This window comes from Lacerta agilis, chromosome 11 (assembly GCF_009819535.1).
Source record: "Lacerta agilis isolate rLacAgi1 chromosome 11, rLacAgi1.pri, whole genome shotgun sequence".
NCBI lineage: Eukaryota > Metazoa > Chordata > Lepidosauria > Squamata > Lacertidae > Lacerta > Lacerta agilis.
The window spans coordinates 38,601,324-38,629,242 of NC_046322.1; the positions used below are offsets into that span (position 1 = coordinate 38,601,324).

Genomic DNA, 27,919 nt, shown 5'->3' on the forward strand with positions numbered 1-27,919 from the left:
CACTTTTGATTGTCTCGAAAACATTGCCTGTCTCCAGCGTTATTGTGAGCTTCCACAAACTCTACTAATCTTACGAAAGGTTATTTTTGGAAGCGGTGCGTGCATTCATAATTGCTGACTTGCAATATGCCAAACAGTCGATTTCTCCGCGTCGTCGTCGTCCCCTCAAAAGTACACCCCACTTATATGGTACATGCTTATTATGCTCAGCTGCTCCCACAGTTCACAAGAAGCCATCATTCGTCATACTTGGCAGCAGCTGTGTTTCCCTTGGCCCCTACACCCGGCCTGTATGAATTCATCAATAGCAACTAAGTTGTCATTACTACGCTCAGCCATAATATTCCGCATCCAGAATAAATGAATTATTATAGATCTACCAATACAAGTCAGCTGGAAAGCCTGATGACTTCTCTCTCAGGTCCCTTCAATGGGTGGTCGCCTTTCCTTTTGGCAGGAAGCTGAACAATCAGTGTAATTGACCAAGCTTCACTGCAAACGGCATGGAAAACTCTCTTTTGGTGTCCTAGTTGTGTGAGAGCCTGGTTTGCATAGAGGAAAGTTTCCATGGTCTCCTATTATTGACTGGCATCTTGCCCTCCATTTAGGCCATGTGGTTCCTCACAAGGGGTGATAAATATCATCATCATCATCATTAGCCCATCTATCTGCTTGGGTTGTCCCAGCCACTATGGGTGGCTTCCAATGTAATATAAAAACATAACTAAACACCAAACATTAAAAACTTGTGTGTGCTTACACAAATCCTATAAGTTCTCCATGTAAACAACCAAGAGCAAGCATATAGCATAGAAACTGCACAGTGGTGCATCTGAGGACACGGAATATTCAGTGGTGACTGAACTCACTGAGAATTTGGACACTGAACTGAGCAGAGTCTGCATTTCACCTATTAAGCATAAAGTGAAAGAGTTAAAAACAGCATTTTGAAAAGTGCACATCCTGAAACAAACTGTAATCCCACAGGGCTGGAACCTCATCTCATAAAGCTACTGCTCCCATTTATAATTTTTTCAGGAATAAATATTAGCATATGGAACACATCAGCAATTCCAGAAGAAAATAGCTTTATGACACTATACCATATTGATTTTCATTATTTATCTTTGGGATGCATCCCATCCCATTCAGCACAGGCCACATTTTTGGCAACTGGAGCTTGCAAGGGGAGGAGTTTTTAAGGATCACCAACTCAGTCCCTATTATCAGGTAAACCATTGTTGCAAACTTACTTTCCCTGGTATCTGAGCTTTTCCTGCTCTTGTAGCTTCTCCTTCTTTTCCTGCTCATGTTGGAGGCCTGAATGTTCTCAGTGCTCTTCTGCTCTGCTGTGGGATAGGGAGACAATCATTAGAATGTATTCATTTTCGGAGGCTTCCGGTTTGGCCGCTTCTGCAGCCAGGTCTAGATTTGCCGAGGTTGCGACTCAGGCGGTCTATCCCACAGAGGGAAAGAAATTTCGAGGCAAGGCAAACAAGCTAACGGAGGAAAATTCCGAAGCTCAAGGGACAGTGAGCAGCACCGCGAAGAGGGGTAAGAAAACAAAATCCCGCTATAAAAAACCAATTGGGAACCCCGGTGCAATCACGAAACCCGACCTCTGTGAGAAGCCTCGAGACAAAGGCGCAGTGTAGCGGCTGGGTTTTCAGGAGACAAGAAAGGAAACCCGGAGCGGAGCAAACACTTAAGAGCGTATTAATCACGTATTAATCGCTTCAAAACTAACAAATAAGCCCTGTGGGTTTAATAATTTAATAACTTAGACCCACAGCAAACCCTTGCAGCTTTGAATTTAACGTGGAAATAGGCAAGGGGTAAACAGAGCCTTAGTATTTTATTCTTAAAGGGACTTGTTGGATTCCTGGAGGGCTTTTTACTACTGTAAAAAAGATCGATACAGAGAAATACTTAGCTGAGAAAACCAGTCCGGGAGACCCTGAAACCTGGAGCTCACCACCCACCCCCAGTTAAGCCGAGTCTGGACGTACCTGCAGAGTCGGGGAAAGGACTAGGCGTAAAGACAGCGGTGTGGGGCGCCATATAGAGTGAGCAGCGCGGTTGTGGGGGCCCCCCCGATTGAGCGAAAAAAGAAGGAGAGCTGGGTTTGAACTGACTGATCACCACAAGCGAAGAGGGGTAAAAAAAAAAAAAAGGTTGTTGCTTGGTGGAGGGGATTACACTGACGGGAAAACGCTGACTCAATCCCTCCCGGAAGTGGCAAAGAAAAAGACCCAGGAAGAGAAAACAAAGAACTCAGCTCAAGCGGATGTAGGGAAACCGACCTGAGGTGATAGGGAGAGCGCACTGAGGACATCTAGTGGTTGGAAGGTGCTATTGACCCCTCTAGCAAATAAGTGAATAACCAACTTTGAGCAGCTATAGTTTCAAGGACTGGACATTAAGAGGAAAATGAGATTATAACCACATAGTTAAACCTCTCCCATTGAATTAAATTTGTCCCATCTCTACAAGAAGAAGGAATTTAAGCAACAAATTGGGAACAAAATAAATTAAGGAAGGAAACATTATAACATCAATTTAAAGAGAAAATAAAGATTATAATAATTATAACAGGACTATAAAAGGACAATAAAAAGACGATAAAGGACTATAAAAGGGGAAAAAGGACTGTTAAAATATATAAAGATATAAATACAAAAATATAAAATAAAGAGCCTAAGAGAAGAACAAATAAGGAAAATGGAGAAAGATAACAAGAAATCAAAAAATCATAATGCCAGCACCCCAGTGACTACCCAAAGACGCCCATCAAACATGGAAGTGGACAACGGTGAAATTAAGGAGTTGATTCTGGGTTTGAGAGCAGAATTAGGGGACAAAATGGACTCCATAAATGTAAAGTTGGACAAAATGGAAAATAAAATTGAGCAAAATTTGAAAAGGATCGAACAAAATTCCCAAGCAATAGTGGACTTAAACAAACAATATGAGGAACTGCAAAAGAAAGATCAGGAGATGGAGAAGAAAACCCAGAACCTAACAATAAAAGTAAATAAACAAGAAGAAGTGATAAAGAAAATTACAGACGAGTGTAAAGAAAGCAGGAGGAGTCAGGAAAAAGCATTGGAAGAGCTACAAAGATTAAAGGACATACAGGAATCAACTATGGATGCGATGGCTATGCAGGAACTCAGACAAAATGAATTGATCCTGAGAATGAGAGGACTTAAAGAAACCCAAGATGAAAACGTGGAGGACATCATTATTAAAGGTCTAGCAGAATGGATGCAGTTGAAAGAGGAGGATGTGTCTATTTGTATCGACAGGGCATTTAGACTGAAACCAAGACATGCACGGGCTAGTAGATGGCCTGGGGACTGCCTAGTTTTTCTGAATTCTAGAATTCTGAGGGACAAAATAATGCAGAAGAAAAAGTTTCAAAAATTCAAGATCGAAGGTAAGGAGATTGTCATCAAGCGAGAGGTTCCTCCAAGATTGTTGAAGAAGAGATCGAAATATAAAGTTCTGACTGATGCGCTGTTGAGAAATAATATTTACTTTAAATGGGAGTTCCCGGAAGGGTTATCATTTATGTATAACCAGACAAGGGTGAAAGTAACTACGGAACTGGAAGCAGAAAGGTACTGGAGAAAACTTGAAAAATCAATGGGAGAGGGGAAAATAGAAGGGAATAAAAGGCGGGAAGGAGAAAACGGAGACGAGGAAGAGCTGGAGGGTGAAGAAGAACAACCAGAATAAACAAGCTGCTGTAAATTAAATACGGACAGAGTACTAGCAACCCAGAGGGATAGAAATTTTAAAGTGGAGAATTTTAATCGGTGTGTTATTTACACGAAACGCAACAGATATATATGTGATAATTTTGCTTTGTTTTCTTTTTTTTCTTTGGTGTATCCTTAGTTTTTATTTGGATAACCTTTAGCGATAGATTTGGAACTCCAAAGAGTTGACTTAGAACTTATACTTTAATAAACATCTGACTAATAGAAATGGAATTAAAAGTAATTACTTGGAACGCAAATGGACTAAACAATAAGGTAAAAAGGAACCGGGTAGAACATCTGCTAAGGAAGAAAAAATTAGATGTGATATGTATACAAGAGACTCATATCAAAAGAACCCACCGCCAGTTATTGGTTAACAAAAAAATTGGGGGAAGAGTTTATTTCATCTGACATTAAAAAAAAGAGAGGAGTAGTGATGTATATTAACCCAAGGTTAAAGCCGGTACAAATAACTAAAGATAATGAAGGTAGGATTATAGTAGTTAAACTTCAAGAAAAGCAGGAAAAAGTTATGGTAGTAGGGATTTACGCCCCGAATGAAAAAAGAGCTGAATTTTACAAAAAGGTCGAAAACATACTATTGGAATACATGGACCAGAAGATTATATTATTGGGAGATTTAAATGGGGTTGTATCTCTACAAATGGATAAACGAAAAGAAGATAAACGTCTAAAACAAGGAAAGTTACCAAGGTCTTTTTTCGATATGATTGACAACTTGGACCTTCAAGATGCGTGGAGATGCAGACACCCCACTCAAAAACAGTTTACCTTCCTTTCTCACCCTAATGACTCAGAAAGCAGAATTGATGCAATCTGGGTTACCAAAGATCTATTAATGAGATGCGAAAAGGTAGAGATAATGCCCAGAACCCTTTCCGACCATAACCCAGTTTATATGGAATTATCAGGAAGAGCAGAGGGAGTTAGGAGGTGGAGATTAAATGAGTTGTTATTGAATGATGAGATCGTAGTCAAAAAAGCAGAAACGGTTCTAGTAGATTATTTTGAAATGAATTATAACAAAGGAATTGACATAAATACGGTTTGGGATGCGGGGAAATCGGTAATCAGGGGTTTCTTTATAAGTCAAAGTGTTTGGAAAAGAAAACAAAAAAATAAAAAATTGGATGAATTACTAAAGGAAATAAGACAGAACGAATTAGAATTAACGAAAGCCAGGAAAGAAAAAAAAGAGGAGCTAGAGAGAAATATTAAAATTTTGCAGAATCAACTTACTACTATACTAGATAAAGAGATAGAAAATAAAATAAGATACCTTAAGCAAAGGAGTTTTGAATTTTCAAATAAGACCAGTAAATACCTGGCATGGCAATTAAAGAAAAAAAGAAAAAGAAAGATTAATAGACAAAATAATAGATCAAGGAGAAACGATTACAGACCCGAAGAAAATAACAAACCTATTCGTGGAGTTCTACACAGATCTATACAGGGAAGGGAAAGCCAACCAAGTAGAGATAGAAAACTATATAAAGAAGACAGATTTATGGAAAATAGATGTAAATGAGAGACAAAATATGAATGAACCAATCACAACTTTAGAACTAAAAGAAGCAATAAAAAAATCCAAGACGGGCAAATCCCCAGGTGTGGATGGACTACCAGCATTATTTTACAAAAAGTTTGAAAAGATACTGAACGAGCCATTGAGGATGGTCATGAATGGAATTTGTGATAAAGGGATCATCCCTAACTCATGGGAAGAAGCACTCATTTCAGTGATCCCTAAGCAAGGAGCAGACAATAAACAGGTCAAAAATTTTAGGCCAATTTCCCTACTAAATAACGATTATAAATTATTCACTGGAATTATAGCAAATCGGCTAAAGAAAGTTCTGGGGGGGAAAATGAATAAGGATCAGACGGGCTTCCTGCCAAATAGACAAATGCACAGCAATATGAGAAATGTGATTGATGTTCTGGAATATCTAAGTGTGATGAAAGAGAAAAAGGCAGCATTATTATTCCTGGACGCTGAGAAAGCCTTCGACAGAGTGTCATGGTCATTTCTCAAAGGTGCAGTAGGTTTATTAGGTTTTGGCCAAAAAATCCTAAATGTAGTTGACGCAATATACAAAAAGCAAAGAGCCAAACTTATAATAAATAATGAAATAACGGGAGAAATAAAGATACAAAGAGGCACTAGACAGGGCTGTCCTTTATCCCCTTTACTTTTTATTCTGAGTCTGGAGTTCCTATTGGAAAATATAAGGAACGATGGAAAAATTAAAGGAATTAAGAACGGAAGAGATGTCCATAAGATCAAAGCATTTGCGGACGATGTTATAATCATGGTAGAAGAACCAATGGAAAGCATTAAACAAAGTATAAGAAGAGTGGAGGAGTATGGAAGTCTGGCTGGACTTAGTCTAAATATGAATAAAACTAGTATCATGACTAAAAACATGTCCAAAGAGGAAGGCGAGAAATTGCAAAACGAGATAGGACTGAGAGTAATAGATAGAACTAAATATTTGGGAATTTGGATTACGAATAATACCAATAATTTATTCAAGGACAACTACACTAAAGTTTGGAAGGAAATTAAGAAAGATCTTGATATCTGGAATAAACTAAATTTATCCCTCCTTGGAAGAATCGCAACCATCAAAATGAACATCCTCCCAAAAATGTTATTTCTGTTTCAAATGATCCCAATATTGGGAACATGTACCAACATATTTAAACAATGGAAGAAAGAAATAACGAAATTCATTTGGAACTATAAGCCCCCGAGAATTAAATACAAACTGCTGATTGACATTAAAAGCAGAGGAGGCTTGGCATTGCCGGATCTAGAGCTCTATCATGAAGCGGCAGGCTTTATGTGGCTAAAGGAGTGGATCGTATTGGAAAACCACGAGCTGCTAGATCTCGAGGGATTCGAGAATAAGTTTGGCTGGCACGCATATCTGGTAGAAGACAAAGTCAAAGCACACAAGGGGTTTAATAATCATATCATCAAAAAATCTCTATTGAAAATCTGGGATAAACACAAAAGACTATTAGAACCTAAAACACCTAGATGGGTCTCCCCTATTGAAATAATTACACTTAAAAAAAGAAATTCAAACGGAAATTGGGGGAAATACAAAGATTTGTTAGAACAAAAAGATGGGAAATTAAAAATAAAAGATTACAACGAGATTAAACATTTCCTAACGGGCTGGATTCAATATCATCAAATAAACAGTAAATTTAATCAAGACAGAATACAAAAAGGGTTCTTGAATGAATCTTCTCTGCTAGAAAAACATCTTTTACAAAATAGAAGTAAAGTAATATCAGGCATGTATAACATCTTACTGGAATGGGAGGTTAAAGACGAGATGGTCAAAGAAACCATGATTAAATGGGCGAAAGACTTGGGGAAAACAATAGAGTTTGAAAAATGGGAAAGTCTGTGGAAAAGAGTGTGGAAATTTACGGCGGCAGAGGGGATTAGGGAAAATATGATCAAGATGTTCTACAGATGGTACATGAAGCCAAGTAAAATACATAAAATGTTTAACGCTAAAAGCAACTCTTGTTGGAGATGTCATAAGGAAGAGGGGACCTTTTCACATATGTGGTGGCATTGCGAGAAGATTCAAAAATTCTGGACCCAGGTACTAGAAGAAATAAAAAAAATGATGAAATACAATGTAAAGAAGAACCCGGAATTATTTTTGTTGGGAATCGTAGATGGAGAAATAAGTAAACAAGATGAAAAATTGTTTCATTATGCCACTGCCGCGGCCAGAACCTTAATAGCACAATATTGGAAAAAGGAGGAAGGGCCGGATATTAAAGAATGGCAAGAAAGATTATTCAAATATATTGACCTGGCAAAGCTAACGGATAAAATTAGAGGAAGGGGTGATCAAAAATTCCAACAAGACTGGGGGAAGTTTGGAGATTATTTAAAAAAGCAATGCCCCACAGTGAAATGCTGGCTCCATTTCTAGACATTCTGTATCTTAATTTAAGAAGATGTATATATAGAAAGGAAAATTGCACAAAATAGATTAGAAGGAATATAAAGATTATTAGAGTAGTAATATAAGTGTTAGATTGATTCCTAGGATGAAGACAAGTGGAAGCCTTAAAGGAGGAGGTAGTAGGAAAAGAAGAACAAAAAAATATATAAATTGTTAAAAGGTTACAGAGGTGATGTATATTTTTGGTTGCTTTGCGATACCGAACTTAATGTTGTATCTTATTCTTTACCACAATAGACGTATTGTAAAGGTTTTATATTTCAGTTATAATTAATTTTGTTTTGTCAATTTTATTTTTTTTCGGTTTTTTGGTTGAGTGGACATACATATTTTATGGACTGTTTTTCTGTATCTAATTAATAAAGTTTTTTTTAAAAAAAGAATGTATTCATTTTCAGGTTTGCTCTCTTCTTTAATTTGTCTCCTTTTCCAGGTCAATATCCACAGGTAAGTTCAGAACAAGACAAGAAGCCTAAGCTGACAGTATGTTGAATGGTTTCACCTATCATCTGATATAGCACCAATGCCCTTGCAATGCTGGCAAAATGCAGTAATTGGCTGGTTCTCGTTGGAACTGGTAGAGTGGATAGAAGGGAGACCAACAACAGGTGGAGCCAGAGCCAATGATAGGCAGAGCTACTTAGAACAGTGTTTCCCAACCTTGGGCCTCCAGCTGTTTTTGGACTACAACTCCCATCATCCCTAGCTAGCAAGACCAGTGGTCAGGGATGATGGGAATTGTAATCTGAAAACAGCTGGAGGCCCAAGGTTGGGGAACACTGATTTAGAATCATAGAATTCTAGAGTTGGAAGAGACCACAAGGGTCATCTATTCCAACCCTCTGCAATGCAGGGATCTTTTGGCCAAGGTGGGGCATGAACCCACAACCCTGAGATTAAGAGTCTTATACGCTACTGACTGAGCTATCCAGCCGCTCTTAAATCTAGTTTTGTCCCCATCCTTGTCTCCACTGAGTTGTACAAGGACATCTAAGTCAAGTACCTGCCAGCGAGTCATTCACATCCTCCTAATCAGATAGATACTGTATATCTTGACAAACCAGGTTGAATCCAAACTAAGTTATGCTTGGTTCCACCTGAAACCAATGAGACCAGTTACAGTAGCCATGAATTCTGCTCAACTAATTTAGTCTGGCTCCAGATTGAACCAGTAGATTGAAATAGTAGATTTGTTCCATTATTCCACATTAATCTGCAAACCAGAAGTTCAACACTACTTTGCTAGATGGACCAATGGTCTGGCCCTCTATAAGGTAGCTTCCGATGTTCATGAATCCCCTCTCAGCCATGAAGCACACTGGGTGTCCTTGGACCAGTCACAGCCTAACCTACCTCAAAGGTTGTCACAGAATCATAGAGTTTTAGAATTGTGGAGTTGGGAGGGACCCTGAGGATCAACTTATCCAACCTCCTGCAATGCAGGGATATACAGCTGCCCCATACGGGGATTGAATTTGCAACCTTGACATTATCAGCACCACATTCTAACCAACTGAGCTATTGCCATGAGGATAAAATTGGGGATGAGAACATATGTTTCCTTGAGCTTGATAGGAGGAACAGTGGGATAGAATAAATGAATTAAATAACATGACTTTGCTGGATTTTGCCACAATGGGGTGCTGGTTGAGCTGGAGCACCCAACACTTGACCACTGCCTTGTCAATCACTTTTAGGTGGGGGAGAAACTGTAGTCGCAGAATATTATGTTTGACACTTTTTATTTTTAAAAAAGACAGTAGCAATCATGAAACAGGCACCCACTGCCTAATTTAAGAAGTGTCATTCTCTACAAACAGAAAACATCCCTTCTAATCCCACAAGTAATTCTAGCTGGGCTCTCCCTGTTTAACGTCTCTGTTTGGCAAAGTGCTGAATATAGTGCTTTAATTACTGATTAAAATCATACAGAGCTTATGAGCTTGCAAGGTGCCACTGTGGGCACTGCATGAAATGATGATGAGTTTCACCCAGTGGCAGTGCAATTTTAAAGTCCAAGGCAGGGGAGACATTAATTGACAGTACTGCAAGAGTAAAATATTTTATAATGTCAGATTATAAATATAAAAAGCTGTTACGGAACTAAAGATATCCGTTTTTTGAAGGGTGTTGATAGGAAGTTTTTAGCTCTGTCACTTGTGTTGACATGGTACTTAGAAAAACCTCTATTTTTTAAAAAATGGAACACTTTAACTGTCAGATGATGAAAAGATAGACTGCGTGAGTTTCCCCTCCACCCTTAACTCTTAATAGCAGAATATTGCAATATATACCTTTTTGAAAGTACAGCCATCTTAAAAGGATCAACTTAAAATGGGCACTTTCAAAGCTCTGTACAAATAAGTGTGATTCATCATTCTTATGGATCGAAGAGCCACACTAATACTTTAAGCAATTTCTCCCTTAAAGAATGTCTCTAACATCTCCCCTTAGGGAATAACTTTTTTTATGGGCTGCACAATATCCCCACAAAAGGTTGGCTAAACAAATCTGATAGAGGCAGAAACAGACTTAATGAAAACCAGGTGGATGATATTTATCTATGAATTTTTCTAGGTCTGAACGATCTTGACAAAATCGAAAATTCTTTCTAGTAGCACCTTAGAGACCAACTGAGTTTGTTCCTGGTATGAGCTTTCGTGTGCATGCACACTTCTTCAGATACACTTCCGATTTTGTTTTGACTATGGCAGACCAACACGGCTACCCACCTGTAACTGAACGATCTTGGTTTGACTGTCTGGATGCTACCCAAATGTTAAGCAAACCTGGAACAAAGTGAATTTTGTGACATCTCCTTGGGACTTTCAGTTCACATTAAAGGGAATGTTCATGTACGTAGGGAAACATCTCCCTCATAAGACCAGAATGCAGGGTCATCCAATGAAGCCAAATGGTAAGAAAACGTATGAGGTGTGTGAATATATTTCTATTTATTTGTTTCATGGGTTTCTTCCGCTTCCCTCTTCTGCAGCAAGGAGACGATTAGTACACTATATAAAGATATAGCAGGAGGAAGAAATCATTCCAGAAAGCTTATTACATCTTACAGATGTGTTGGCTGTAATCACGGTAGATTCTGCTGGACTTTATTAATATTCCTTTATCATACTCCACAAGACCATGTGAAGATCAATGTCCATAGACCATCTGCATCCAGCTCTCCTAAAAAATAATTTAACCTGGCTTCTTACAGACCTCACAGAGGAGCCCAAACTTCAGGCACCCTTCTCCTTGCCCCTGCATAAAACAGATGATCCTTTAAGAAGCAGATACAGGTAGGTATCTCACGTGTGTCGGGATTGGGTGTGTTGGTCTGCCGTAGTTGAAACAAAATTAAAAAATCCTTCTAGTAGCACCTTAGAGACCAACTAAGTTTGTTATTGGTATGAGCTTTTGTGTGCATGCATACTTCTTCAGATGCACTGAAACAGAAGTCAACAGACCCTTGTATATAGTGAGAGGGTGGGGAGGGGTATAAGTTAGTTTAGTGAAATCAGGTGGGATGCCTTGAGTTTTTTAAATCAATATTTATTGAGTTGAAAGTGTGTTAAGCTTAAAAGCCTGGCAATTGGCTGTGTGAGCTCGCAAGAAGCTGCATGCAATGGTATGATAGGAACATTCTTATTAAAATACTGGTGAATAGTCTCACAGTAGCACTGCTGCCAGCGGACAACGCACCCAATCCCGACATACGTGTGTGCAGTCATCTTACGCATCCTTCTAAAGAACTGCACCGGATGTCTTCAGTTGTTTTCCTTCCCCGCCACCTGCCACACTGCAGGGTTTCTCTTCAAGGTACCTTGAGTCTAATGGGAACGACACTGATCCAACAATCCTCAGACATATGAATGGCCCCATTGACTTCCATAAGGATTACATGAATGAATGAGGATTGCAAGATCAAGCTCCTAAACTTAGAAAGTACCTAACACCCTACTTTCCTCGTTTCAAAGATGGCAGTGCTGCTCAGCCATTTACAAGATTAGACTCATGCCATATGGAAATAGTGTTCATGTCACAAGGTTATTCGCAAACAAGTACTGTAGCAGCATTCTGGCTGGATCCAGAATAAACAGTTACTAGTAAGTAACAAAGAAGTTACTAATATTCACCCAGCAAATCATTATTTTTTCTGACGGCACCTATCATTATGGGCAATACCTGCCCTAGCATGAAACCTTATTTTATTTATAAGCTGTTAGCTTCTAAACTGCTTGCTATTTCTGAAAAACAAGGAGAAAAGAAATGACTTTATAATGACGAGCATTGCCTGGAAAGAGAAGACCAACAGAAGTTGTCAGGGACTATGAACAAAATCAAGAAGAGGACCAAAATGACAAAAAAAGAGAAAAAAATGGAGTGGAATTTTATAAAATTATGTGATTACTTTTCTCCTGTGATGAAAACTTTGGTTAAAACAACACATTTCCAAAATATGACTTTTATAAACATAAAACATTCGTAGTATCTCAGCCATAGTACAAAAATCTGCAGTTTGTTAGACACCTCAGTTGGTACAGCACGAGACTCTTAATCTCAGGTTCGTAGATTTGAGCCCCACTTTACACAAAAAATTCCTGCATTGCAGGGGGTTGGACTAGATTGTACTTGTGGTCCCTTCCAACTCTACAATCCTATGACTCTGCGCAATAAAGCATTTTTCTTTCACTAAAAAAACCCCAAGTGTGGCCGTAGCATCATAGGAATGCACAAAGCATATATACCTTCAAAATGATGTAGTTTTTACCACTCTGGTCTTTTACATACTCCACTTTTTACAGCTCTTCCTTTTCACTGGTTTATTCATATCTTTCAGACTTTGCATTTTGCAGTTTCCTCCACAATACATGAACCAACACTAGGCAACTGACCAAAGCATGCACCACAGACAGAGAACTTCTTGTTTGCCATATGCTTCTTGAAAATCTGTTATTATTCATGCCCCTCTGGAGCACACAAGCAAGCAAAGTGTTGTGAATGTCTCAAACTTTCATTCATCTAGCTTTACAATTCTCCAGCGATAGATAATTATTTTTTTATCAGCAAAATGAAAATCTGGATCTGATAAAAATTATTTGAACTTGGTCCTGTGTACCCTTCCCCCAACAAGGGCAAACAACATCATTGGTAGAATTTGATTTTCCATGGAGAAATGGCAGTGCGGGGAAGGGATAACCTCACATCACTTTCCAAGTTTCCAATCTAGATTTTTAAAAATAAAATAAAATAAAATGCAGCCATGGAAGAACCCAGACCCCAGAGGTTCCACTCAAGAAACTTCTACTACACGTCTCAATTGACTTGGAACTCATCATTGAGATTAAATTTAAACACAGATTCAAACCACGGATTCCTCTGAAGGATTCCTATGAGAATCCCTAATTATCTTAGCCAGAACTTTCTTACCAGCTTTGCATTGACCATCAATCCAGCCCAGTTGTGTTGCTTGTATGTTGTTATTAATTGAAAAACTTACCAAATACAGCCTGAGAAGACATCAAAACTAGTACTCTAATTAACAGGAGTTGAAAATGATTATCAGTATTGATATTCTCTTCAGTTTTGATTCATCCCCTGAAAACAGTATGAAGACTCTTAATTTTAGACAAAATCATAATTTTGCTCTCTAGTTTCCTGGCATCTGCCTGTCTCAGGAGACAATGGAACAGTGTGTCTTCAGGGATAAAGCAAAACAGTTGTAGAATTTACAACGCTGTGGTTGTAGACACCAATGTAGGAGATAGGTACCACAATGTATTGCTTTTTCATTCATAGTACATTAGAGGTGCAGAGCCATGTGATGTGTGTATCTTCTGGAGAATTTTGAATTGCAAAATTTTCCAATGCAGATTAATTTGTATCCAAGCTTTTTCTGATGTCCTGAAGAGTGCTCTAATTTATCATTTTTATTTTACCTGTGTTTAGTATAGAAAGCTAGAAACTTAAAAACTGCTAAGAGTGACTAATATTGGACTTGCAATTGATACCTCTAGATTCTCATTAATAAAATTATGAAATGGAACCTTTTACATGGAAAAATAAAGCACTGGTAATTTTCCCACTTCACACTGTGGTATAAAATGTGTGTGTGTGTGTAAATCTTAGAATTATGAGTTGCCCTCAAAGGCAGCAGAAGACAATTGCAAGCAAATATACATATAACTAATTTTTTTCAGAGGTGGAGTTGCATATTCCTAAACTACCAGGTACCATCGAAAGCAAAATTTGAAGTGAATTTTGGATCCCACTACAGCAAATCATCTTTAAAAAGTGTGGTGTACCTTTTGATAAGACTAGCAAGATGTAAAGGATTTACTTAAAAGTATATTCTGATTATAGTCAAATTACACACTTGATGAAGCAAGCAAAAATCCCAAGTACACTTATTCACAGAAGTGAACAGCATTGCATTTAATAAGATTTGCTACAAAGAAACTGGGTTAGGCTTGAACTTGCAGAGTAAAAAAAAATAAAAATTGTTGAGCTCCTGCATTTTAAAAACATTTTAAAAAACACACTTAAAAACCTAGAACTAATTTTACTCTGAAGTTGATTAACAGTACAATCCTATGCAGTTCTACCCAGAAATAAGTTGGACTGAATCCAACTGGACTTACTTCTATGTAAATGTGCTACTTTAGAATTGCAAGTTATTTGTTCAAAAGCAATTTTCTTCATGGCTAACAGGAGTTATTTTCTCATTGTGGAAAATCAGACAATGTTTGCATTTCATAGGAGCAAACATGGTGAATTAACAGAATGATATTGTCAGGTCAGATCTGGCTGACACTTGGCTAGTGATATACAAAAAGAAATATTTACAGAGACTAGGAGCTAAATATTTTCCTTAGATATGAATGATTCCCATTTGCTAAAGCAGGCAGCATTAAACATTAAGAAGGTCACTATGTGGATCTACTAGGAAACTTAATGGGGTTTATCATTCAAACCCCTTTCCCCCACTGTCTCTTCTCCTCACCTTTTACTTTCCCCCCTTTTTTTACTGTAAAACTTCGAGTCAGTAATAACAGCACAAGTGAATTCCTCTAGCCCCGACTGGTGAGGGAGAAAAAGCATATAGTTTATTGTCAGTGGTGTAGCAAGAACAAGAAAAGCAACTTACCCGAGCAAATTCTATATAAAGTCTCCCTAGTTTTCCAAGGAGGTTAAAACAAAAATTGGCATCCAAACAAAGCGAAGAGACGAGACAGTCTTGTTACGTGTCATTGGCCTGGTCTACTTCTTTCCATTGCTATTTTTGGCCCATAAGCTCAGAATCTGATTAGTATATTTAATTCCATGGAGCTTCAAGAATGGCCTACCTTTAATCAGCCTATTGGCACCCACCTTTTTTCCTTCACGTGTTTTAACAGATTGAGGGGGGTTGGGGAGAGAAAGATAAGGACAGGTTTGTTTTTCCCCCTTGCGTTAATTCTTCTTATTTTTAAAAACAAAGTAAGCAACATCTTAGGCAAAAGGTATTTAATAAGACTGTATCACAATAAAACAACCAACAGGAAATGCTTTTGTGGCAAACTACAGATAAAGAAATTGAGTGCGGCATAAACTTTCAGCAGAGTATTCATGGGGTGATGAAGCGCAATGTATAGCCTCACTTACTCAAATGTCAACTTTACTTACTGTCCATATTGGATTTGGTATACCATTTGTGCAAATGAGGCACTGGCAACTGAAGTACCAGCAGGATAACGGTTTCATCTGGGTCTATCATAGGAATGAAGAGGTTTATATTTATGTGGAAAAATCATAAGGAATTGTCCTCCAATTATTTAAAAGTGGCTTTTGCAGCAGCCTGTGGCTGAGGCATACAGAGGCCTTAGAATACCCGCTTCTAGTAGATATCCCTCCCAGTCTTCCTCTAGCACAGTGATGGCCAAACTTGGCCCTCCAGCTGTTTTGGCACTACAACTCCCATCATCCCTAGCTAACAGGACCAGTTGTCAGGGATGATGGGAATTGTAGTCCCAAAACAGCTGGAGGGCCAAGTTTGGCCATCACTGCTCTTGCATAATGGCTCGCCTGTGAAGCAAAAGTGTCCCTGAAATACAGGGATCTATGTGTTAGGCTCAAGAGCCTGCTCCAATACACAAAAGCATTAGCTCTTTGCAATCCTTTTGTTCAGCCCAGAGGAAAGCTTAATTTCTTCTGCTCTGGTTTTGAGAAATGGCTGAATGCCTTTAGGTAGAATGATTTAGGCTGTAAGTGTATCATAGCCTGAAGCAACAGCCCAGGAAGGCTAAAACCAGAGAGGTGTAAGTAAACTCTGTAAAATCAAGAGTAACCAGTTGGAAGCGAGTGCAACTTTCAGATGGGAAGTTATATTTGAAAAGGTCCTCTCTCATCCCCGACTTTAGGCAATGTTAGACCTTGAGCGATTTGAGAAATGAACCGTATGCACAAATATGTTCTGGGGACTAAAAGATTGAGGTTGCAATCCTAACACCTTCTACCAGCGAGCCATGACCTCTGTACTCAAAGAAAGTACACATGCACAACTGTACTGCAAAATCCCTAAAATGGTCACATGCGATGCTGAATGATTAATTACAGCTAGTTTAATTCCAACACAGTAGCAGCTACAGCAGTGATACAAGACAGATAAATCAGCTGGCTGGATTTAAAGATTAGCGTTCATTCCAATCCAGTGCTTTATCAACTGGTGTGCAATGGCTTGATGTGGTGGCACAATGAAAGAACTCTGGTTCCTTTTGTTCAGAATTTCCAAAACCTGAAATATAAAAAATATCGTATTTGAGCAAGTTAAATCCAGCACAGAAATTTGTGTAGTTCGTCAGGTTAATGATCCACTATATGAAGGATTTTACGGCTAGCAGCCAATTGCTTTAGAGAAAGGATGTGCAACAGGGCTAGCCTCAATCTGTTTCATAAGGTATTTGAGCTCACTCTTCCTTGTGCAATTAATCGTTTTACTATTTCCCTCTGCTGAATGCATTACTAAACCTGCTGGAGAAAAACCACACACATGCTTCATGACCTTTTCTAGAAAATATCAAAGACACTAAAATATCTTAGGCCTCGGTGTATGTATGTAATCTGACACGTTTGCCGATTACATTTTGTTTTTCAGTGAGTATAAGCAAGGGGCAGGTGGGTGGTCTCTGAATTGCATTTATCTGATCTGTCCCTTCCCTTAACTTATGATTGTTGGAAATGAAAACAGCCAAATGTTAAAAAGCAATGACAGGGAGAAAATGCGAACAATGTCACTCTATGATTCAACTTTTCAGTGGCATTTTATCCTGTAAGTTGAGAGTCTGAATACTTTTATACAAATAGAAGCTATTATTATAAAAAGAGGATCATCTCTTCTATTTCCATCTCTATTAGTAGCAGGATGGCACAAATGGTAAGGCCAAATCCAGATGATTGCTATGTCTACAGGACTTTTGGTGCTTGTTTATGAAATTTGTCTATGCAACTTACTGGAAAGATCTATGGGCACAATACAGGAACAATTGTCTATACCAATTCATTTAGCAACACATAATTTTCAATTTCAATGTAATCACTGTACAATAAGGAGAGTACGGGGACTCTTTTATCTGCCGGGGGGGGGGCAGCATATCCATACTGCATGCTTTAACCAATACAGTCAGAGGGCAATCAATAAGAAAGGAAATTAAATTGAACTTTACCTCTTCTCTACTGAACCAGCGGGCATCTTCTATTTCAATGTTGTCAACTTTGATTTCTGTAGACACTGCTGCTGCTATGCAGCCAATCATTAGAGACGAGGGCATTGGCCATGGTTGACAAGAGACATACTGAACATGGCCCACTTTAACTCCACTTTCCTCCTCTACTTCTCTTCGAACAGCATTTTCAATTGTCTCACCTAATCAAAGAAGGGAAAGAACAGTTAACTGACACAGCTCCGAGCTAGAATCACATCCTGTGCTTTATAGCATCTCAAAAGATCTGAAACTTTCTGCACAGATCAGAACACAAATCAGAAGTATCACAAATAAAAGGCAGGCAATATTTCCAATTAAAAATGCATCTAAAATAGCCACCTGACATCATGCCTTTAGGGGGAAAGCGGGTGGCACTGTGATCTAAACCGCTGAGCCTCTTGGGCCTGCCGATCAGAAGATCAGCAGTTCGAATCCACATGACGGTGGTGGGCTCCTGTTGCTCTGTCCCAGCTTCTGCCAACCTAGCAGTTCGAAAACACACCAGTGCAAGTAGATAAATAGGTACCGCTGTGGCAGGAAGGTAAACGGTGTTTCCATGTGCTCTGGCTTCCGTCACGGTGTTCTGTTGTGTGGTTTGGTCATGCTGGTCACATGACCCGGAAAGCCATCTGTGGACAAACACCGGCTCCCTCAGCCTGAAGCAAGATAAGAGCAGCACCCACAGTTGCCTTTGACTGGACTTAACCGTCCAGGGGTCCTTTTTTTTTTTACCATGCCTTACCATGTGCAGTTATATCCTTAGAACTATTTGGCTGCAATTCTGGAGCACATCTTGGCTGCAATTCTGGAGCACATGTCATGTGGCCTTCACTTTTCAAGGCATGCAAGACATATATAGGCATAAAAAGACTTAATGACCACAATGTATGTTACAAGAAAGCAGAATTGACATCCCAAAAAATTGACAACGGTTTATTAGTTCCATGGCAGCCCCTCTATGGAAGGAGTCTTTTACAGAGGGGGTTCCAAAGTCCTGGGGAAATTGGCTATTTTTCTTTTTGGGGATGCCAGAAGCTACAGCAGAAAGGGACAAAAATCACCCCAGTCTGCTTACCCAACTTCAGAACCAGCCCAGAGTATACAAATTAGTGAATTATTAAAATAAACTCAACAGACTTCCAGGTATGCCTATAAACAGTAATATGGTTTGTTGCAGGCCAAAGTTCAAAATCTGAAATCAAAGGGCAAAGGAGTAGTTTTATATTTAACATCTGGGATGGAAATAAAGGAAAGAAACAATATATACAAAGAGAACTCACCAGGCTCTATAAATCCAGCAAGGCAAGTAAACATGCCTGAAGGAAATCTTTTTTTTCTTCCCAAAAGGCAGTGGTTACCATCTGGATGAATCACTTGCATTATCACTACGGGATCTAGAATGCAAGTGAAAGAAATGTATTCAAATTTAAACTGTTTCCAAAGACAGCAAGAAAGAACGCAAATGCGCTCATTCTCACTCAGCATTATCATCTCCTTTAAAAGCCTGAAATCCAATTCTCTCCAAGCCCCCTAGACGGTAATCTTATTGCAGGTTCCTTAAAAATACTTATTCACCTGTTTTTTGTAACACAAATGTCTTGCGGGAATATACCTGCCTAGACCAAAAGTGAACTTGGGAGATAAATTACCCTGAGCTGCAGTATGTGTTTGGTAAAAATACTGGAGTAAATGACCTAGTTGCACACTCGACAGAAAACAGTGACCTAACCAGCAACAATTCTTGCCTTCAGCTTCAGTCACAGATTAATGGTCCAGTGGAATATATTTTCAAGTGCAATGCACAATTCAATGTACAGTCAGATTCAGCTTCCTGCAGAGCAGTGTCATGACAGCAAGTTTTCCAGATCCTGTTGGATACAGTATTCTCTCTTATGCTTTTTGTCTTCTCTCAATTATCAATTCCAGAGTCCCTTTCAGTGGTACCTTGGTTTATGAACTTAATCCGTTCCAGAAGTCTGTTCTTAAACCAAAGCATTCTTAAACCAAGGTGTGCTTTCCCATAGCAGCGGGGGACTCAATTTACAAATGGAACACACTCAACAGGAAGTGAAACATGTTCTTATTCCAAGGCAAAGTTCACAAACCAAAACACCTACTTCCGGGTTTGCAGCGTTCTTAATCCCAAATTGTTCATAAACTAAGCTGTTCTTAAACCAAGGTACCACTGTAATCTTCTCTAGTGTGTATTTTCACTGGGTGACCTTAGGTCACTCACTCACATACTCACTCACTCTCCAATCTAACCTACATAACAGGGTTGTTGTGAGGATGAAGTTGGGAGAACTATATACATCACTTTGAGCTCCTTGGAGGAAAATTGGGAAATAAATATAAATGAAAACAATAACAACAAAAGTACACTGAAAAGTCCTTACAATTTTCTGGTGGCCCCAACCCTACTAAGGCATACCTCCGGTGATGGCCATGGTTTGCACTGCTAGTTTGTACAGAACATACTTTTATGAGAGTGTGAAGGGAGCATACGAGTCGGAGGTTTATGCCTGCTCATTCCCATGAAAATAACACCATAGTTTGGTTTTGCACCTGAATGGACCCTGTGATTCTTGTCTATATTTTGGTGTGAATTGTTATAAAATGATTCTCATTTGTCCTCCTTTCTGATGTCAAACTATCACTGATTGGGGAAAAAGAAATCAGCAGGCCCTTGGCCTGATCACCATTTGATGGTTTCATTCGAGCTTTTCATTGGTTGCTTTGTTGTTCATAACTATTCTGTGACTTTGCTTTTAATCTGATAGATGAACAGTCATTGGGTGAACATAGGAAGTTGCCTTCTACTGAATAAAGACCACTGGGTTCATCTTGCTCAGTGTTCCCCACACTGACTGGTGGCAGCATGCCAGAGATTTAAAGAGGGTGGCTGCATTTTAAAGCAAGGAGGAAGTTTCTCATCAGTGTTTCTCAAATTTGGGTCCCCAGCTGTTGCAGGACTACGACTCTCATCACCCCTAGCTAGCAGGACCAGTGGTCAGGATGATGGGAGTTGTAGTCCAACAGCTGGGGACCTTGGTCTGAGAAACTCTGCTTTAAATGGTCTCTGAATACTGAATGAAAATACAGAAAGGCTGGGTAGCATGGGTGCCACTTTCTAGAGTTCCTGCTGGATTGCAAGGACAATTCCCCCTTGGCACAGGCACAGCCGTATCAAAGCAGATGATGTCAGGGGGCAACTAACTGGCTGATAATGCTCAACAGAAACAAAGTCGCCTTTCTTATATAACTGCAGACCTACCAATTATATTATTTCCCCAAGGCCAGGTAAATACAGCAGTGTTGGAAGAAATCAATACTTTCTTTCTGCGTTGGTTTTCCTTCTTATTCTGCACATGGTTATGCCTGATTCATTCTCTGGTAATCTTTTTTTTTGCATCCCACTTTCCTCCTATAGCACTTGGTTTTGCTGCTTTCCCCCATCTCCTTTGCAGGGTCTCCAGGCTTTTACCCAGAGAGGTGCCAGTAGAGAAAAAATATCGAGCACTGAGATTGCAACTGCTGGACTTCCTCATCTCCATCCTTCCTTTTATATCCACCCATTTTCCTCTGCTCATAGCAAGCAGGCCTCTCACTTGGCCTGAAAGTGGGTGGGTGGGTGCAAAGGGACCACTGAAACAACGCTGTGGCTGCATCTTCTCTGTAGGCTTTTAAACAAACTGAGCACCATCTTTTAAGTGTCAAAGTATCAAGCCAATCCTTTTGCACTTTGATATTCAACCTTCTTGCTACATTCTCCCCTTTCTGTTGGCTGCTCAACCTATACTGTTTCCTTGCTGTCAAAATGACGGATATGACAATCCCATTAGGTAAATACGTTTCAAAGACTGATGACATGTGGAAAATGTATATGCTGCAAGGCATCCAGCAAAGGTTTCAAATCTTGCTGACTTCTAGTTTTGTTAAGGAAATGTCAGCGGTCTTGTACGTCTCCTCCTGTTCACAACTCCCTTTGTTTAAGCTTCTGAAGAACCACTTAATACCACATCCAACTAACTTTCTCTGTGAATATTACAGAACTGGTAATATCAGTCAAGATCGTGGGGACAAAATAAATAACAAAAAATTAAAAATGAAAGAAAAGACATGCTATCAGAGGAAAGGGAAGAAGAAAGATGGCAATAAAGCAGTGTGGAAGCAACGTCAGACTATGCATGCAAAAGATCAGATAAAAACTTTAAAAAGAGTATCTATGCTAGAATATATTTTGACTGCAAGTTGACAGCAATAGGATGGCCAGCTAAGTCATCCTTGGAGTAGTTCCATTAGTATCAATGAACTTAAGACCACTTATTTGAATGGATCTACTCCAAGAATGACTAATACTAGCTAACATGCATGGTCTGTTTTTAATACAAAAAAATAAACAAGGAACCAATGTTTTTATGTGATTTTTCTAGCTGGCCACAGTCCCTTCCTTCTCCCTTTCAGCGTGTGCAGTTTTGCTAGGTCGGCTTAAACTAGATAACAAGTTCAGATTGCAAAGAACTACAGTGGGCTGCCCTGAAGCTCTTGCACTGCTATTAGGGAGAAAATAACATATTTGTTCTTACCGACTCGTGGGTAGCATGTGTTGTGAATGCCCTGGTGGCTGAGACAGTCTTCCTTTAAGCAGGATTTCCTGTAGCCTCCATCTTCTAATTTGGTTGCGCTGCCGCATGTTGGGCAGAACTGATACCGGCTATCCCATGCCAGGACAGATCTAGCCTGGGCGATGACTCCTTTAAAAAGTGACCACAAAGTGCAAACAATCAACAGGCAGGGTTCTTTCTACAGCACACACTGCAACATCAGCATTCCAATTCACCATGAAAATCAACAAAAGAACCGTTTCATGTTATGCTATTAAAGCTGATACAGAAGTTCTCGTCCTAATACTGTGTTACTTTTGGCCACTTTGGGTCTTTACATATGGGGGCGATTTACTACATCAAAAGTACGGTGTGAGATGACAGCCTTGATAGCTCAACCACAGCATGGTTTCCGTATCAATGAAATGTTCCTGATCTTCAAAACAGCCAAGCTAAAGACCCATGAGGTTGTGGTTCACATAACCAGAATGCTTCTGTGAGAGACAGCAGACAAGGGCAATAGAAAATCAGCCCTAACTTTGGCTGCATCTTGAGGAGCAGCAGTAGAGAACAAGGAAGGAAAGGGGACAAGAAGGGCAAGCAAGACACACCAAGCTGTGTCCGCAGCAGTGACTGCGATAACCTTATTCCCAGAACAATATTATGGTTTTCGCTGAAGAAATATGCTCAATACACGAAATCCAGTAAGCAGTAACCCACAATACAAATTGAATGCAGAAAAAACCTTGCTAGGAATGAGAATTGCAAAGGATAAATAAAACCAACCAGTTTTCTCCCAGCACTAAAAAGAGACCAGGTAGGTAGCCATGGTCTCATGCAGTCGAAATAAATATCTGAAGAAGTGTGCATGCACACGAAAGCTTATACCCAGAACAAATTTAGTTGGTCTCTATGGTGCTACTGGCCTTTTTTCTAAAAAGAGAAATGCTTAGGGATCTTACCAGCTTCATTTTCAGACAACTGCAGCAAGGAAGGCATAGGTGGATGAAGGAAATAACACCCTTGATGCTTCTGTATAAATCTATCAGCAGCAGTAGCATCCATACTGAGTGCAAACCAAGCAACCAAACTATCGTCTTCACCTTTGCTTGCCTCTTTCCCCTTCGGAGTAGGAGGCAAGCTGCCTTTCACCTGAAGCTCTACTCCAAGAAAAATCAGCGTGATGGTTTCTGGCTGCTCCAGGTATTCCTTTACATCCTTGTAAGAAAGTTTATGGAGCTTAACTTTTGGATACTGGGAGGTATCTTCACCATCATCTGATGCAACTAATGGACTTAAATTTGAAAAAAGGATGTATACAGTAGTTGTCTGCTCCTGTTTTATGTTCAACCATTTAGCATCTGTTCTCTTCTCACTCTTCCTATCGAGCAATGTCCTGCAAAAATAGATATCGCGCTCTCCAATTTCACTGGTCAGGAAAAATGGCTCCAGTCCACTCTTCGCATTAGCTAATAAGTTAGCTATATTCTTATAGCCCCAAAATTTAGCAATGTCCAGTGCTGTTTGGTTGGATGCATTGGTCATGGACTTGTCACACCTTATTTAAAATAAAATAAAATAAAATAAAATAAATGAAAAATTGTTAACATACCTTAATATAACTAACATTTTTATATAGAACTTCCCAACATATAAGGTACCATAAAACCACTGCACGATGCACTTTCCCTCGCACACTTCTGGGCAGCAGCTCTGAGCAAGGGAGGGCCACTCAACTGATTCATTTATTTTGCGGCAACCTACATAAATGCAGTCACAAACAAGTGGAATGTGCATAAGTTTGGAAGGTGTTTGTGCCTGTATCGTATTTAATGTATTATAATTTGATTTTCATAGGATACAACATAACACACAACAATAATAGCATTTGATGTAAGAAATAAAAGCATCCATTAAGATACAATTAAAAATCAATATGAATACTTAATGCACTGCACCCACTGTTCACAGCTGTTGCTTTCACTCCTAGACACATTGTGGACCCCCTGAATGAAAGGCACCCACCACTGATGGTCCTTGGACCACAGTTTGGGAAACCCTGCTCTCAAAATACACCAATTCTCTTGCAAATTGTGAATTTATCAATTCAAGAAATAGTGGCTAACAGAATTAACCTCCCCAGCCCCTGCCCCAGGCTTCAAAATGATCAATGGAAGCATCTCTGTGTACATGATGTTCACAGAATAAGAGTGTTTGAAATATAAGAGGATTTGATTTGATTTACTTTTGTATTCCAATGTTAATGTTAGCCCCAAATTCAGGAGTCTGTATTGCTCTATCAGGATTAAAACTACGAAGATAAGCAATTTCCGTTTTCCCATATAATCCCCATATAATCATTCCACTGTGTTGTGCAACACGGCAGCAAATATAGTTAGACAATTTGAATAAATTAGATGGCTGTGTTTTTCTCACCCCTTTTCAAGCAGAGCCTGCACGGTCTCAAAGTGCCCATTTCTAGTAGCATACATCAGGGCTGTCCAACCATTCTTCCCAGTTTCATTGATAAGTGAGGGAGAATGACTGAGCAACGTTGCAAGCCTGGCCTTGTCTCCGACAGCAGCAAAATTGTGAAGCTCAGAAATCAACTGCTGCTTTGGATTCCCTTGAACATCTGCCATTTTCTGTGAACAAAGTTTTAAAAACATGAACAGGGTATATAGTGTGCCGATCTGGTTTAATATTATATTGCAATATATACTGAAGGCAATGTAATGGAAATGGCTAAATGTAACTGGGACAACTCTCATCCTCAAATGATTTTCAGGAAATCCATTCAGGCTGTTTGTGGGAAAAAACAACTTAGAACTGTAACTCATAAGCTTTCCTCAGCTTATACCACCACCAGCAGCGGTAGAGACTTCTCTAGAGCTCACCTGGCAAGCACTTTCTCTTTAGCACACTAAACATGTTTTGTTTTTAACTTCTGCCACCTAATGGGGCCATGTAAGTTTGCACAATCCATATAAAAACAGAACTCTTTCATTTTCTGTTACAGGTAGGTAGCAGTGTTGGTCTGCCATAGTCAAAACAAAACAAAACAAAACAAAATTCCTTCCAGTAGCACCTTAGAGACCAACTAAGTTTGTTCTTGGTATGAGCTTTCGTGTGGATGCACACTTCAGATACTGAAGAAGTGTGAATGCACATGAAAGCTCATACCAAGAACAAACTTAGTTGGTCTCTAAGGTGCTACCGGAAGGAAATTTTTTATTTCTTCCATTTTCTGTTTTCATTAAACTGGTTCACAAATGTGCACAGTCACCAGAAGAGGGAGGTGATAGCTGTTTGTACACACTGAAGATAATCATAGAACCATAGTGCTGGAAGAGACCACCAAGGTCATCTAGTCCAGCCCCGTGCAATGCAGGAATCTTTTGCCCAATGTGGGGCTCAAACGCACGACCCTGGGATTAAGAGACTCATGCTCCACCAACTGAGCTAAAGGCTTGAATGGTAACTTGAAGAGTTACACTGCAGTTGTAGTGGATGTGCTTCCAGCTTAAAGGCTGCAACCCCGCATATATCTGGAAATGCAGTCAGCTCTTGCATAGGTTTCCAATACCAAATTCCAGTGCTGGGTCACTTAAACCAATCAGGGTGAGGAGGAAAAAAGAGTACCTCATATCATGTGATGAGTGCCACCTAGATCTCATTCCAAAGGTAAAACTTGCAGACTGTCCTGACCGCTGCACCCCTCTTTTTTTAGTAACGTCATTTGCATGTGGTTTTTTTTACATAGTTCTAAAAGAATAACTAAAAATTAAAAAGAAAGCAAAAAAATGAAAGCAAAACCACAACCAAACAAGGACACAATGTAAGACAACCTAAGGACTTCCCTTCCTCTCCTTCTCTGTTGTCCTTTCTTCACCCTCTCTTCTAAGTTCCCAAGTTCTACTCTACTCTTACTAATTTTCTCTTAATTCCTCTTATACTGCTGAATTTATTCAAGTCCTGTTCACTCGTTTATACTGGGTTCTTGTTCTTTTTTAAAAAAAATATTCTACAAACATTTTCAAATCCTTTTTCTATTCTTGACGAACGAGACGCACCCCCCCCCCTTTTTAGCCAGCAACCCCCAGATTGCTCGCTATCCCCTCTGGCATCCATGTTGCCATATAATATAGTACCAGAGTCAGGATCTTCTCCTTCTCCCCTGCCCTCCTGCTCGCCAAAGAGGAAACTTTCGGGGGCAAAATCCAGCCAGACTCGCTCTAGTCTAGGCGAAGGGAAGGCAGGTGTGGACCCCTTTAAAACGGGGGTTTTAAATGGGAGGCCTCCGAAGCAAGGTGTTGAGGCCAGGGGAAGGGCGCTGAAGGAAGGACCCTGGGAGAGACCGTTACACCACCTTACGGCCCTTCGCTTCCGAGGAACGCTTAGGTAACTCGCCCGCGAGCACCTTCTTCCGGGATCACCTGGACGGCCCCGCCCTCTCCCGGAAGACGGAGCAAGGCATCCTGGGAATTGTAGTTTCCTCCCAACCGGGTCCTTCCCTAGCCCTCTAATAATACCTTATTTCATACAAATAAGTGCAGGATATTTTAAACACCTGCATTCAAAAATAAAAATGGGATTCTTTCGTTTATTCTTTCTGGCGTTTGTATACTATTTTTTTTTTTGGGGGGGGGGTAGAATAACAAAAAAAAAAAGGTTATCTGGTGGTGCGTCTTTTTTAAAAAGCAGAGTGGGCTGAGCTCGGTGGAATAAATGGTAAACTCAGTGGACATCATCTTCATCACAACAACAACAACAACAACAACAACAACAACAAACCAGAAGACCCTCCCCTAACTAGACTGGCATGAGGCAGCAGTCTAGTTAAAAACGAACTGGGAGCTGGCGGTAAAAGGTGACAGGAGTTGTCTGTCGGGGGGGGGTGGAATCTATGCAAACAACAAAAATCTAAATATAGACTACTGCTTTAGAAATGCTTTGAGAGTATTAAAGGTCAACAGAGTAACTTTTACAGCACAATTCATGCACGCTGACCCAGCAACAAGGTCTGCTGAGTTCTGCTGGGACAGATTTCCCGCCTGCAATCCTAAACTCACTCACCCAGGCACCTAATTCTAGAAATGCACATCCTAAGCAAGCACCATCCCACCTAAATTCCAAACGCCAGGTTAAAATGGTTTTAAATAGTGGGGGGGGGGGGGGGAAATGTTCTTCACAGCCAGTGTGCAAATTCTGAATAAACTATAGTAGTACAGCTGATATTTAAATCAAGTGGAATCTTGCCACCATTATCAACCTGCTGAAGAAATACAACCTGCGCCGTTAAAAATGATAGTACAACCCATACAGCGCATAGGCAACAATTATTCGCACAATAAATATTCTTTTTCAAAACCAATTTTTCACAATTTATCAAGTTTGTGTGAATAAGACAACTGCTTACAACGTGCCATGAAAATTTATAAGCTATCTAAAATAAAGTGAACTTGCAATATCAGATTTTACTAAGTTCTTACAAATTCTTGACTCAATTTTTTGTTTTTTTCTTGTTTTTTAAGTAAGTTCAAGAAGAAGAATGGTGTTCCCGGTAGCTGTGAAGTGCAGATGGAAGACAGGGTGCCAGCCTTCTATCCCTGTTTCGCCCTAGCAGTCCATAAAGTTGAAGAGCTGCTATTTTGCCCCCTACAGGGCCAATTTGTTGGGGTTGGCGGATAGCCTGCTCCCTGAGCACAGTTTTCTGGACTTCCTCAGTAGCCTCGAGCCATCAATGTATCTGTTAGTGCTAAATGTAGTTATAGAAACAATTTCTT

General features: G+C 39.7%; 2 protein-coding genes across 2 annotated transcripts in view; both read right to left on the reverse strand.

Annotated features, from left to right (window-relative positions):
* LOC117055283 overlaps nt 1-1,389 on the reverse strand; it is a 40,562-nt gene extending 39,173 nt beyond the window's left edge. Inside the window, exon 1 of the mRNA XM_033164744.1 lies at nt 1,254-1,389. Coding sequence (XP_033020635.1) covers nt 1,254-1,311 — 58 coding nt within the window. The 5' untranslated portion in view covers nt 1,312-1,389. The remainder of the gene's footprint in view (nt 1-1,253) is intronic.
* A 14,982-nt stretch (nt 1,390-16,371) lies between these two features.
* On the reverse strand, nt 16,372-26,542 carry NUDT12 (nudix hydrolase 12). Its single transcript, XM_033164261.1, has 7 exons — nt 26,285-26,542; nt 24,570-24,778; nt 23,096-23,691; nt 22,116-22,283; nt 18,810-18,923; nt 17,491-17,690; nt 16,372-16,562 (listed from the first exon to the last, which is right to left on the reverse strand). The coding sequence occupies exons 2-7, from the start codon at nt 24,773-24,775 to the stop codon at nt 16,452-16,454; spliced, it is 1,395 nt and encodes a 464-aa protein (XP_033020152.1). The 5' UTR covers nt 24,776-24,778; nt 26,285-26,542; the 3' UTR covers nt 16,372-16,451.
* Nucleotides 26,543-27,919: the final 1,377 nt, after the last annotated feature.

Coding starts and splice junctions, on each gene's coding strand:
- NUDT12 (XM_033164261.1), bottom strand. CDS start 24,775: ATGGCAGATGTTCAAGGGAATCCAAAGCAGCAGTTGATTTCTGAGCTT. Junction 18,924..22,115: donor CACATGCTACCCACGAGTCG/GTAAGAACAAAT, acceptor CTTGCATTCTAG/ATCCCGTAGTGATAATGCAA. Junction 17,691..18,809: donor TGCTGGATTTATAGAGCCTG/GTGAGTTCTCTT, acceptor TTCTTTGATTAG/GTGAGACAATTGAAAATGCT.